The sequence below is a fragment of the Erpetoichthys calabaricus genome, chromosome 9 (genome assembly GCF_900747795.2).
Source record: "Erpetoichthys calabaricus chromosome 9, fErpCal1.3, whole genome shotgun sequence".
Taxonomy (NCBI): Eukaryota; Metazoa; Chordata; class Cladistia; order Polypteriformes; family Polypteridae; genus Erpetoichthys; species Erpetoichthys calabaricus.
In genome coordinates this window covers 17,127,374-17,140,638 of record NC_041402.2, presented here as the reverse complement: position 1 = coordinate 17,140,638, position 13,265 = coordinate 17,127,374, and the positions used below count along the sequence as shown (strand labels likewise).

At 37.0% G+C, this 13,265-nt stretch overlaps 1 protein-coding gene across 6 annotated transcripts in view; it reads right to left on the bottom strand.

Moving 5' to 3' along the window:
• Nucleotides 1–13,265, bottom strand: part of znf618 (zinc finger protein 618) — a 138,396-nt gene that overhangs the window by 9,283 nt on the left and 115,848 nt on the right. For all 6 annotated transcript variants that reach the window (XM_028809178.2, XM_028809177.2, XM_028809176.2 and 3 more), the window contains 3 exons: nt 10,358–10,435; nt 8,376–8,453; nt 6,081–6,275 (listed from right to left, as the gene is read on the bottom strand). In XM_028809178.2, coding sequence (XP_028665011.1) covers nt 6,081–6,275; nt 8,376–8,453; nt 10,358–10,435 — 351 coding nt within the window. The remainder of the gene's footprint in view (nt 1–6,080; nt 6,276–8,375; nt 8,454–10,357; nt 10,436–13,265) is intronic.

Below are 13,265 nucleotides of genomic sequence, written 5' to 3'. Positions count from 1 at the left end.
AGGTAACAATTATCAAATAAATTTTAAAGATGTCCTAGACTATAACGGCATATTTTGCTGCTGCCAATATGTGGATGCATTAATCAGCTATTAATATGGACAACTGTCATCAAATTGTACACTTGCTTACTACCAAAATGTGAAAACAGAAGCAGTCCACTCATGATTTCCATGTGATAGACAGAACAAACACAAGAAAGAATGGCATCTCAATATACTGAAATGGATTAAGCCCCCTGTCCACAGCTATCTTTACCTTAAGACCACTCCTTTAGAGATATGTTCTAGTTCCCTGTATTAATATAAATTAAAAAATGGAAAGATGATTGGTTAATTTATTATGCAATGAAAAAAGTTATTCATCTGCTGTTTCATTTTCTGCATTAATGAATACATACAGTGAATTTAGTGTACTTTTTTCAAACAGTTACAGGTTAAAGAAATACTTTTTAAAAGGGGAAAAGAGTTTCTTCTTTCACTTGTTTAGCGTGCAAACTGGTGGCCCTCATGTATAAACTAGTTTCATCACGCAATGAACTTAACTCAATTGAAAGTGTAGTTATATTCCGATGTCAGAATATTTTGGTTAACAGGCCTGATTTAGGCCAAGTTTGCACAATAAAAATCTTTGAATTTGTCAGGGTACAGGTTTCAGACACACAGTCATATGAGCCTGCATAATAATTGACTGTACTTTCAACAAAAAAGATAACAGTGGTATGTCTTTCATTTCCTAGGAACATCTGAGTACTGGGGTGTTTTCCGAACAAAGATTTTTAGTGAAGCAGTATTTAGTTGTATGAAATTAAATCAAATGTGAAAAACTGACTTTGGGTCCCCTCGTCATTTTGCTGATTTGAATGCATGTAACTGCTCAATGCTGATTACTTGCAACATCAAATTGGTTGGATTAGCTCGTTCAGCCTTAAACTTCATAGACAGGTGTGTCCAATCATGAGAAAAGGTAGTTAAGGTGGTCAGTTGCAAGTTGTGCTTCCCTTTGACTCTCCTGTGAAGAGTGACAGCATGGGATTCTCAAAGTAACTCTCAAAAGATCTGAAAACAAAGATTGTTGAGTCTCATGGTTTAGGGGAAGGCTACAAAAGGCCATCTCAGAGGTTTAAACTGTCAGTTTCAACTGTAAGGAATGGAATCAGGAAATGGAAGGCCACAGGCACTGTTGCTGTTAAACCCAGCAGGTCTGGCAGGCCAAGAAAAATACAGGAGCGGCATATGTGCAGGATTGTCAGAATGGTTACAAACAACCCACTGATCACCTCCAAAGACCTGCAAGAACATCTTGTTGCAGATGGTGTATCTGTACATCGTTCTACAATTCAGCGCAATTTGCACAAAGAACATCTGTATGGCAGGGTGATGAGAAAGAAGCCCTTTCTGCACTCGAACCACAAACAGAGTAGCTTGTTGTATGCAAATGCTCATTTAGACAAGCCAGATTCATTTTGGAACAAAGTGCTTTGGACTGATGAGACAAAAATTGAGTTATTTGGTCATAACAAAAAGCGATTGCATGGCGGAAGAAGAGCATTACATTCCAAGAAAAACACCTGCTACCTCCTGTCAAATTTGGTGGAGGTTCCATCATGCTGTGGGGCTGTGTGGCTAGTTCAGGGACTGGGGCCCTTGTTAAAGTCGAGGGTTGGATGAATTCAACCCAATATCAACAAATTCTTCAAGATAATGTTTAAGCATCAGTCACAAAGTTGAAGTTACGCAGGGGTTGGATATTCCAACAAGACAATGACCCAAAACACAGTTTGAAATCTACAAAGGCATTCATGCAGAGGGAGAAGTACAATGTTCTGGAATGGCCGTCACAGTCCCCTGACTTGAATATCATCGAAAATCTATGGGATGATTTGAAGCAGGCTGTCCATGCTCGGCAGCCATCAAAATGAACTGAACTGGAGAGATTTTGTATGGAAGAATGGTCAAAAATACCTCCATCCAGAATCCAGACACTCAAAGGCTATAGGAGGTGTCCAGAGGCTGTTATATTTGCAAAAGGAGGCTCAATTAAGTATTGATGTAATATCTCTGTTGGGATGCCCAAATTTATGCACCTGTCTAATTTTGTTATGATGCATATTGCATTTTTAAGTTTATTGGATTAACAGAAATGTCACTGCTGAAATATTACTGTTTCCATAAGGCATGTCACATATTAAAAGGAAGTTGTTACTTTGAAAGCTTAGCCAATGATAAACAAAAATCCAAAGAATTAAGAGGGGTTCTCAAACTTTATCATATGACTGTATATCAAAAAGAATTTCAGAAACCTCTTGAAAATACTGACATCTATATATCATACTGAGAAGGATTTCTGAGACATTTCTAAGCCTGGACTTCGAAAAAACTGCCAGTGTCATATTCTTTAAATGGGAAAAAAAAATCAGAAATTGCTGTCGGTCTTTGATGGTGTTGTATTTTTGCAAAATCTCCCTAAAGCAAGACGTAAAACATTCAACAAAGCACAACAATATGATACAACCACTTCATGGGAACTGCAGTTTACCATCAGGGAGACACTAAAAGCCCTTCTAACTATTAAGAACATAAATGTTTCAACTGAATTTCACAAAAACATGCCTGCTCCAAAGAAAATTTCTATGATAGAGTTAGGTGTGTGTCAGGTGTTGCCGGCAATTAAGTACATGTTATGCTGTGTTTTGTCATTTTTGTTTATTAGCTTGCTTTGTTTATTTTGTATTTTGGGTTGGAGATCTCTTACTTTTCTCTATGTCATTAAGTCATGTGATGTGATGGACATAGTTACAAGGTAGGAGTTTCCCAAGTTTTAAAAACAGACATACTGCAAGATATCTCAAATCGAGAGGCCCCTTCAAACATTTTCTAACTCGCCTATCATGTTCATGGTCATCACAAGCCAATGTCTATCCAGAAAGCACTGGCATCAGAATTCAAACAGCCTTGGATAAACTGTCAGTCCATCAAAGATTGCCAGGTGTCTCTGTCAACTTAATGAAATTCTGAAGCACTTTTTTCCAATTCATTACCAGGCTATTTACACATTGAAATGCTTACTATTTTTGAGCATGTTTTATATTTTTTGTGATCCTGTTTATTTGTATAATGGAGTCTACCATTTTTCTTTCTTCTACAATGTGGCACTTATTTTAGTTTGCTCTCCAGGAGCTAGTTTAAGTTTACATAGTTTGTCAAAACAAGGATGGGTAAGTAAAGCAAGTTCTTTCAGAAATGGACCAATAGGCATATTCAGGCTAATGTCAGGGTTTTCCACCATATACGATTTATTGTATTTTAAAAAGTCTTAGCAGCACATATTGCAAATTTGAATTTATTACTTTTATGTTTGTATTTTTTGAGGGAGTGAAATTCCTTCATAGCTCAGTTAGACTGATCAATATGTTGCTGTTGCTACTTCCGGACACAAAACTAGATACCGAGACAAAGGAGGCAATTCATTTTTTTAACAGGAACATGGATACTGCATTACTATACTAGGTTATTATTTGTTTTATTCATTTAATATTAGGCTTTGATTAGTTTTAGCATTTGCTTTGGAAAAGCATTCAAAAACAAAGGAAAAAACTACCACATTCAAAGGAATATATAAAAAATTAAAACAATCAAGTATTCTTTTTAACTTTTGAAATTCTACTTTTACATTAATACTTAAATACATATAAATTCATACACATACATACATACACACACAACCACAGATAAAGAAAGAGAGTGACGATTTAAAAAGTCCATGATAAAACAAATGCATTTGAAGGGGAAAAAAACGCATTTGTTGTTTTGTTTTTTTTTTTTAAATTAGTTTTAGTCTCCCATCCACATTGAAAAGGCATTTTCAAACACTGAAAAACTAATCTTTTCAAAACCGCTCTCCAAAGTGTAAAGAGTTTATCAGGTTTCACACAACATTGTGAATAGAGAAAATTGAGCTCTTTCAAAAAGTCTGACATAGGACTGTCATGTGATCGGTCATGGACTTCAGTCTAATTGTGATAATGCCCATTGTGATTTCCTCTTTTTCTTAACTCCTTTGCATCAGACAATGTGTACTGTGCCCTGAAACAAGCAAATATTTTGCATAATTATTTTGGCAAGACTTCCTCTTTCTATTGCAAGGCTTCGCTAAATTTATTCTTTTTGTAGCCTTGAAAAACCATTGTACTTCATTATTTGGGCAAAGAATTTCAGTTCTTCTGACATTTTGATTTACTTTGGATTTGTTCCTGTAAACAATAACTCTTGGCTTACAAACACTACATGCACAACAGAAAATATTTATTTATTTTTGAAGCTTTAAAATTTGAATAACAAACTTTTAGAAAATTATCTTAAAATGCTCATGTGAACAAAACTCTTTTGAAAGGATAAAGGAATTTTCAAATGTATTCATATTGCTGTGGACTAATCCTAAATTTGCTTCTGCTGTGACTCTGAAGGTGTTTCTAGAGTTCCCCCTACAGGCACAGTTTATGTGTTGTGCAGTTTTACTGCTTGGCTAAAACTAAGATAGTAGGATACTAAAAGGATTATGTATGTATTCTTCAGCATGACATTTCTAATTGATTTTGTCATTAGTTACCTTGTTTACAATAACCTACTATATTAAGAGTAAAGAGAATAGCTTAAGATAAAAAAAAAAAAAAAATAACACACAATTAAAGAATTAACAACATATAACTAAAAGTATAAGAACGGTAAGATACTACAAAGAAAGAAAGTGTGTTCCTACTGCACAGCCCCTATGTATGCCGTGATCTTATTATAATGTTTTTTGTTATTGACTGATCTGCTGTGCTAAGACACTGATTCACACTAAATAGTACAAAATCAGCTTTTTTGAGTAACATGTCACATTAGTGTACATATTTCATCAGAGTGAAATTCACTACAAGAAAACTGCATCTTACCAGGTAACAAAGACCAGAAAGCATTTTCTTTGCCAATGTGGTTTCCTTGCCAATGGTTGCAACTGAAGAAGCAGATCACGTGCAAGTTGTCTGCATACAAGTTTATCTACAATTATCTGTTTACTGTACTTGCCATTACTTGTATTTGTATTTATCATTTTGTTTCTGTGTGTAAAGAAAATGTACAACTGTGCTTTGTTGCTGTTAGCTGTTAGTCGTCCTTCAACAAATGGAATGGGCATCTTCTGTGGGACAGAATAATGTTAGACATGCAATAGGGGACAGTGCTATAACAAGTGGGCATATACTGGTAAATAATTGCAGCACAGGTTCAGAGAAGTTATTATCAGTTAATGAATGGTTTTGGCCTGCGGTGGCTTGGCGCCCTGCCCGGGATTGGTTCCTGCCTTGCACCCTGTGTTGGCTGGGATTGGCTCCAGCAGACCCCCGTGACCCTGTGTTCGGATTCAGCGGGTTGGAAAATGGATGGATGGATGAATGGTTTTGACTTTCATTCGTCTATAGTTTGTACAATGACAATATGAAGATTAATATCCATTTTTGTCGGTCTCTTTCAGTATAACATTAGAACTGTTTTGATGACAGCAGGTCATTCAGCCCAACAAGCTGATCAATCCTGCTTACCTTGATGGAAAGCTGAATTTGGACTGAATTAGAGGAGAAATTTATACTGAATGAAAGGACATAAAGCAGTTGCTGATACTGTATTATATCACTATTGTGGATATAAACACAATAAATTTGCCTAAGTGGCAAAAAACGCTCTTGGAAAACACTTGTAAATAGCATAGTACAGACTTAACAGTAATAAATTCATTTCTTGTGTGGGCATTTTTTTAAAATATATGTTCAAAATGAACACATTTCCATTCATACCTGGCAAATGAAAGGTTGAATTTAGACTGAATTTGATGATATATTAAAAACCTCACCATACAGTGAAGCATTACAACTTTACAATCAAAATACTAAGGTACCCCAGGCAGATTTAGGAGCTTATTTAAACCTTTCTGATCAATGTGAAAAACTTTTCTATATTAAATGACTAAACCTTTTGACTTATTAGAAAAAGTAGTAACAGTATGGAACTGAAAAAGAATGCAGCTACAACTACAAAGAACTTACAGTTGGTGGTGTGATTTCTTTGGAGTGTGTATTTCCATTGCTTTTCATTAGAAGCTGAGGGTAGAGACAGAGCTGGTGACTGTGTTGTGGCTGGAGATGGGGCTGACGCAGGAACTGGGGCAGACGCTGGAGATGGTGTAGGTGCTGACACAGGGGAGGCTTTGCGCTGCTTTCCAACAGTGTTTTCATTGTCCGCTGAAGTAAAGCGGAAGAGTATAAATGAACATAGGGAATTATGTAACTGGTTATTTATATTCCATTGTCCTATATACAGTATCTCACAAAAGTGAGTACACCCCTCACATTTTTGTAAATATTTTATTATATCTTTTCATGGGACAACACTGAAGATATGACACTTTGATACAATGTAAAGTAGTCAGTGTACAGCTTGTATAACTGTGTAAATTTGCTCTCCCCTCAAAATAACTCAACACACAGCCATTAATGTCTAAACCGCTGGCAACAAAAGTAAGTACACCCCTAAGTGAAAAATATCCAAGTTGTGCCCAAAGTGTCAATATTTTGTGTGGCCACCATTATTTTCCAGCAATGCCTTAACTGTCTTGGGCATGGAGTTCACTAGAGCTTCACAGGTTGCCACTGGAATCCTCTTCCACTCCTACAGATCTTGTACTCCTACACCTTCTGTTTGAGGATGCCCCACAGATGCTCAATAGGGTTTAGGTCTGGAGACATGCTTGGCCAGTCAAGCACCTTTACCCTCAGTTTCTTTAGCAAGGCAGTGGTCGTCTTGGAGGTGTGTTTGGGGTCGGTATGATGTTGGAATACTGCCCTGCGGCCCAGTTTCCAAAGGGAGGGGATCATGCTCTGCTTCAGTATGTCACAGTACATGTTGGCATTCATGGTTCCCTCAATGAACTGTAGCTCCCGCAGTGCCGGCAGCACTCATGCAGCCTCAAACCATGACACTCCCACCACCACGCTTGACTGTAGGCAAGACACACTTGTCTTTGTACTCCTCACCTGGTTGCCGCCAAATAAGTTTATCTTGGTCTCATCAGACCAGAGGACATGGTTCCAGTAATTCATGTCCTTAGTCTGCTTGTTTTCAGCAAACTGTTTGCGGGCTTTCTTGTGCATCATCTTTAGAAGAGGCTTCCTTGCAGACAGCCATGCAGACCAGTTTGATGCAGTGTGCGGCATATGGTCTGAGCACTGACAGGCTGACCCCCCCCCACCCCTTCAACCTCTGCAGCAATGCTGGCAGCAGTCATATGTCTATTTTCAAAAGACAACCTCTGGCTATGACACTGAGCACATGCACTCAACTTCTTTGGTCGACCATGGTGAGCGCCTGTTCTGAGCGGAACCTGTCCTGTTAAACCGCTGTATGGTCTTGGCCACCGTGCTGCTGCTCAGTTTCAGGGTGTTGGCAATCTTCTTATAGCCTAGGCCATCTTTATGTAGAGCAACAATTCTTTTTTTCAGATCCTCAGAGAGCTCTTTGCCATGAGGTGCCATGTTGAACTTCCAGTGACCAGTATGAGACAGTGTGAGAGCGATAACACCAAATTTAACACACCTGCTCCCCATTCACACCTGAGACCTTGTAACACTAACGAATCACATGACACCGGGGAGGGAAAATGGCTAATTGGGCACAATTTGGACATTTTTCACTTAAGGGTATCCTCACTTTTGTTGCCTGCAGTTTAGACATTAAAGGCTGTGTGTTGAGTTATTTTGAGGGGAGAGCAAATTTACACAGTTATACAAGCTGTACACAGACTACTTTACATTGTATCAAAGTGTCATATCTTCAGTGTTGTCCCATGAGAAGATATAATAAAATATTTACAAAAATGTGAGGGGTGTACTCACTTTTGTGAGATACTGTTAAGTTACAGCATACTTTTACATGGTACCATGATAAACTTCTCTGTTTAAAACAGATGTAAATGTTAAAATAAGTATCATGAACACAAATTTACTTGTAGTCTTCCTGTTACAATCCAAAATTAAACTCAGTATGGGTCTGTAAAGTTTACATGAGGAAACAACAGTTTCAGTTGTGTACTTCCACCACAAGAAGATCCAAAAAATAATGGTCTTGTTCTGAAAACTCACCTATTCCTCTAGTATTGTTCAAGTTTGTATTAAATATGTGACATTCCAAAAATGATAAATAATAAAACAATGGTAAATTTATCAAGCCTCCTCAAGACATGCTGTATGCTTACTAACTGACATTTCAAACCTTAGTTAAGTATTTGCAACAGCGGTCTCATTGTAAAAAAAACTCCAGTTTCAAAACCATGAAAAAAAACTCACCTGCATGGGACTGCATGTGTTCTAAAAGATTGTTGTAGAACTGGAACTGAATGCCACACGCACCACATGTATATGGTTCTGAAAAGCAAACATAACCCAGTTTTATGCACTGGTATAAAACCAAATGTCATAATAATGCTTAGTCAATTGTTTTATACAGCATTTATTAGGCATCTTGTAGTCAACACTGTAAAAGGCAGAGCTAGCTCAAAATGATGCTCAATTTGGTTATTACATGCTGCATTTTTTTGTTAATCATGGGAAGACTTTGCTTGCATTACAATACATTACAAGTTTTACTACTTGCAATGTAAATGTCATAAATATTCTAGGTGTATATAATTTTTTTTACCTCATTGGTTTAATTACACAAAAGAGTTGACAATGAGCTATGCACTAAAAGACTAACAGATAAAACTCATGGCATCATAGTAAGCTGAAAGAAGGAAAAACTAAATTCAATCAGGTCATCAAAATACTGTTCCGAGACTATACCTGTTCATATTACGCTAAAAGTAAAACAAAAATCCAGTAAGAAAATCAACGTGTGGTGTCATAGTGCGGGTGGGCTCCACTTTTCCTGGTGGCTTTGGAAGCCTCTTGAACACGCCACCATTGATAACATACCCAAGGATGAGTTGGGCAAATGAGGACACATACAGTTAGCAGAAGGTTGGTGCAAAAAGTGCTTTCATTAAAATTAAAAAACAAAACAGTGTCCAAATAAACAGTGCAGTGCATTTCAAAAAGTTCAATAAATAAATAATCTGTAAAAACTAAGGTGACGCCTCCAGGTTAGGGTCCCTGCTGCCGCCCATGGAACCCAGCCGGGCTCCCAATCCGAGCTTCACACGTCTCCTGCCACCAGTCCCTTGATGTCTGCGGGTGACTACATATCGGCTGCTCCTACTCCCTAGGAGATTGCTCAGCAGGAGTGCCCTTTTCTCAGCCTCAAGCTCCCACAGCCCTGAGGCTCGCTCCCAACCAGCCTCTCACTCCTTTCAGCACACACTTTCTCTGTCTCTCTCCGTCTCTTCCTTGTTGTGTCCATTTAAACTCTGCTTTCCTTCCTTGTCTCTTTCATCCTCTCTTATTCATTCCTTTCTCAGTCCAATCTCTTTCTTGATTCCCAACTTTCCCTCATAAGTGTCCCTGTGGGTGCAGCTTCTCAATTGGGACCCACAGAAAGCCAATGAAGTAATCAAAATGTCTCACCCTCATGTGCAGGGACTCCCCATCTCAATCACTCCACCAACTTCCCGCAGCCACACGGGCACGCAGACCCACAGAGACCGAGCTGGCTATTTATTTACTTAATTTTAAAAACGCCTACTGACTAATAATGCCAAGGAACCTTTATAATCACAGTGGGTCCACATGCAAAGAATTCAACTGGTAGCATTACGAATATATACAGCACAATAAAACAACTTCTCATTCAATGTAACATGCAATCTGCATTTCCAAAGGAGCTGTCTGAAATGAACTGCTAGGTAACATATTTCATATATCTACTATTGTCTGAGGGAAAATACCGAATGGTACAAAAAAAGTACACAATTTCTAAAAATTACTGCTTCCATTCACTGCAGTAATAATGGTTGTCAGGTTATGGGAGATCAAAAATAAAGGAAATCTGAAACACCTAGCAGGTTTCACTGAAGCTCCATTAATACTATGGAGACTCTGTCTTCTAGTGATGAAGGACTGCACAAACAGGACAAAAAATTTTTAAGTGAAACAGAAAAAGCTTCATAAATGTTACAAATGTATTAGTATTCACAGGGATTATGATGAAAACTAAAGTTTGTGTGATTTACTGTTTGTTCCTTTTAATAGCTCAGGCTCAAAAAATCTTTTCATACTTTTAATACTTTCCAATTTTATGACATTGCCAAGCACCACATATGTGAATTTCAAAGTATAAAAAATACCGTATCAAACAAGATATCACTTTTATATCACATTTATATGGAACTCACCATTTGAATTTCGGGAGCTATTGGATTCTTCCACACTGTTTGGAATTTTGTTTTCAACTTTCCGGCAAAAAGCTGTGTCTGGAAGATAAAAAGTGATTGATTTTGAATAATAATAATAATGTTACATTCTTTATATAGCACTTTTTCCATGCTCAGCATGCTTTACGGAAATTCAAAATGAATGACAGAAAATATACAACATTGGATATAAATAATATTTTCATAAAACTCATAAATATAGATAAATACAGGAAACACAAAGCTTTAATTAGAATTACAGGCAACAAGTCAGATTGAAATATAAAATATACAAAATACCACAAGAAAACCATGAACAAATAACCGTGTACAAAGATTGTACATTTGCAGGCAATCCAAACCTCGAAGAGATTCAACTTCCCACATATACACATGTGGTACTACAAATTTTACTCATTATTGTTCTTATGATGTGATGGTAACTCACAGAACTACATATCTCAAAGTGTCTCCTTTTTTCTGTACTTCATTTGTGTCCATTATCTTGAAGGTGCAGACAGCTAAAGTTAGAAAAGTACTTTCTTCACTATTTGTAATTAGTGCTTTAGAGTTCTTATTTGGGTTTAATTCAGCAACGCACTGTATCAGTGCATGCTTCCAACCTTTCCTCCTCTCCTCCTTAGGAGAAAATACAATAAAAAGGGAAACTAACACATCAAATAAGTATGCCTAATGCATTCTGGTTAAAACACATTTCTAAATGAGTTTCCATTGAAAACATCTCAGTGTTTCAGATCAAAGAAAATTTAGCAGTCTGCATGCTTCACTGATTTTATTCAGAACTTCACTTTCCCAAAGTCCACAAGAAGTTTCCAAATACTGCTGAACTGATGAAACATGACCCACATAAAGTCTCAGAATTGACTAACTGAAGAAAGAGTGGGCAATATACTCCACTTTGCATTTTCACACTCAACAGTAGAGTGGGGACTATAATCACGTCAAGTGAAATGAAGAGTCTGAGCAATTTTAGAAACCCAGTAAGCTGCTCCTCAGCTTCTTGGAGTGATGCAGCTGTACCTGCTTGGAAAACAAAATCCACCGAATGCATAACCTAATCTGAGGCTACAGATCCCACATCCACCAAAGACTAAAAGTTGATCACAGTTGAGAAAAGCATGCTATTCTTTGGACATTTAGTAATAAAACAAAACAATACAATATAAAAAATGAACGGAGTCATGGCTATTGTTTGCAAAATTATACCACATTTAATCAATCTGAGTGCATCCATTAATGGGCCATTAGCTCAGTGGTCTTTTTAAGTATAGTATTCAGTTGCTAAGCAGCAAACAAATGTCTTCCCTATTCTTTAGTTATCTAGTGATAAAAAAAAAGTAATGAACACAGAGTCATGGCTTTAGTCATGGCTTTAGTTTGGAAGAATTAGACCAAATTTAATCAAGCTAAGTGCATCTATTAAGGAGGCATTAGCTCATTGTGATCTTTTAAGTATAGTATTCAGTTGCTAAGCAGCAAACAAACGTTTTCCTTTGGAATAGGGAAGACGGAAATAAACAATTTTAAAAACTAGAAAGGCAGATTAGCTTGTTTACTTGTTAGTAAGAATTTTAAAATTAAAAAAAAATTGGTAGAATATTTTGTTATAAAGAATCAAAAACATGCAAACAACTTTTAAATAGAAAAATGAACTACAAATGACATCAACTCAAAATTGGCAAATTTAATTTTTTAGCTTATTCTGGTGTATTCTGCTAACCACTGGAAGGTTGTATGGACTATACTGTGCCTCCAGAATATCTAATAGCATGACAGAAAAGCACTTCAGTTTAGTCCATGCTTTTTGTTTGTTTATTATAGGTGGTTAGGACATGGGGTTTCAGAATGAGCAGCATTCAATCTCCTGCTTGCTATTAAAACACCTGTATGTTTTCCCATTCGTTATACACTCTCTCTTCCCCTCTCTCCTACAGTAGAGACAAAGTGGCTAATAAAGCAGCTTGTCACATGTAGCCGTTTGTGACCGTTTTTGTTATTGAGCCATTTTACTTCAATGTGTGAAAAAAGTAGTGAAAAGAATTTGAATGGTGGACAGGGTGAACTTTATACAAGCAGAGAAGACCTATTTACACAATTTAGAGAATGCCAGTTCTTGGTTTATTAGAAAATGCAAATCATTTGCCATGCAACAAACAAACAAAAGTGCTAACCAAACTTGTAAAATAACCAATTTTTATTGCAAAGTCAACCACTCACTACTCTCAGGCTTTAAGTGGCATAAAAAGCTACACAGCTGCAACTCCACTAGCAACGATTTAAAAAAACACAGATTTGAAGGGTTGACTTGTTCTGCACACTTTCCATTAATCAACATTTGGTCAGCTTGCTTTCAGCTTTTCATTTGATATCCCATGGTTAAATCAAAGATGACATGACACTGCAGACTTGGTCAAAAGGCACCTGGAAGGACATTAATTTTGAACTTGTAGCACAAGACAAACTCTTCCTTAATTTGGAAGACACACTCGTATAATCCGGTATTGACCAGTATATGGAAGTAGACTTCAATACAATCAGCTGAAGCTACATTTTCAGTTTAAAAACTAGGTACATGGCAGAGCTGCACACTCCAAAAACTCCTCTGAAATCTTACTACACACACTGGGGAAAATAAGCTTTAAGATGAGGTCCTTCCATCCTTTTAGCTTTGTGCCACTGACCTAAAACAAATCTAAGAAAGGAAGCTTCTTCAAAAAAAATAATTTCTATGCCTGAACTGTTGTGCCAGAAAAAAATCATAATATGATACTGCAGAGGAAACAGCAAAAAGTCTAATGTCAAAAGTAAGCGTAGAAGATTATACCAAATAACAGACATGGTCAAAAGACCACGTGATAAAGACAAGTGT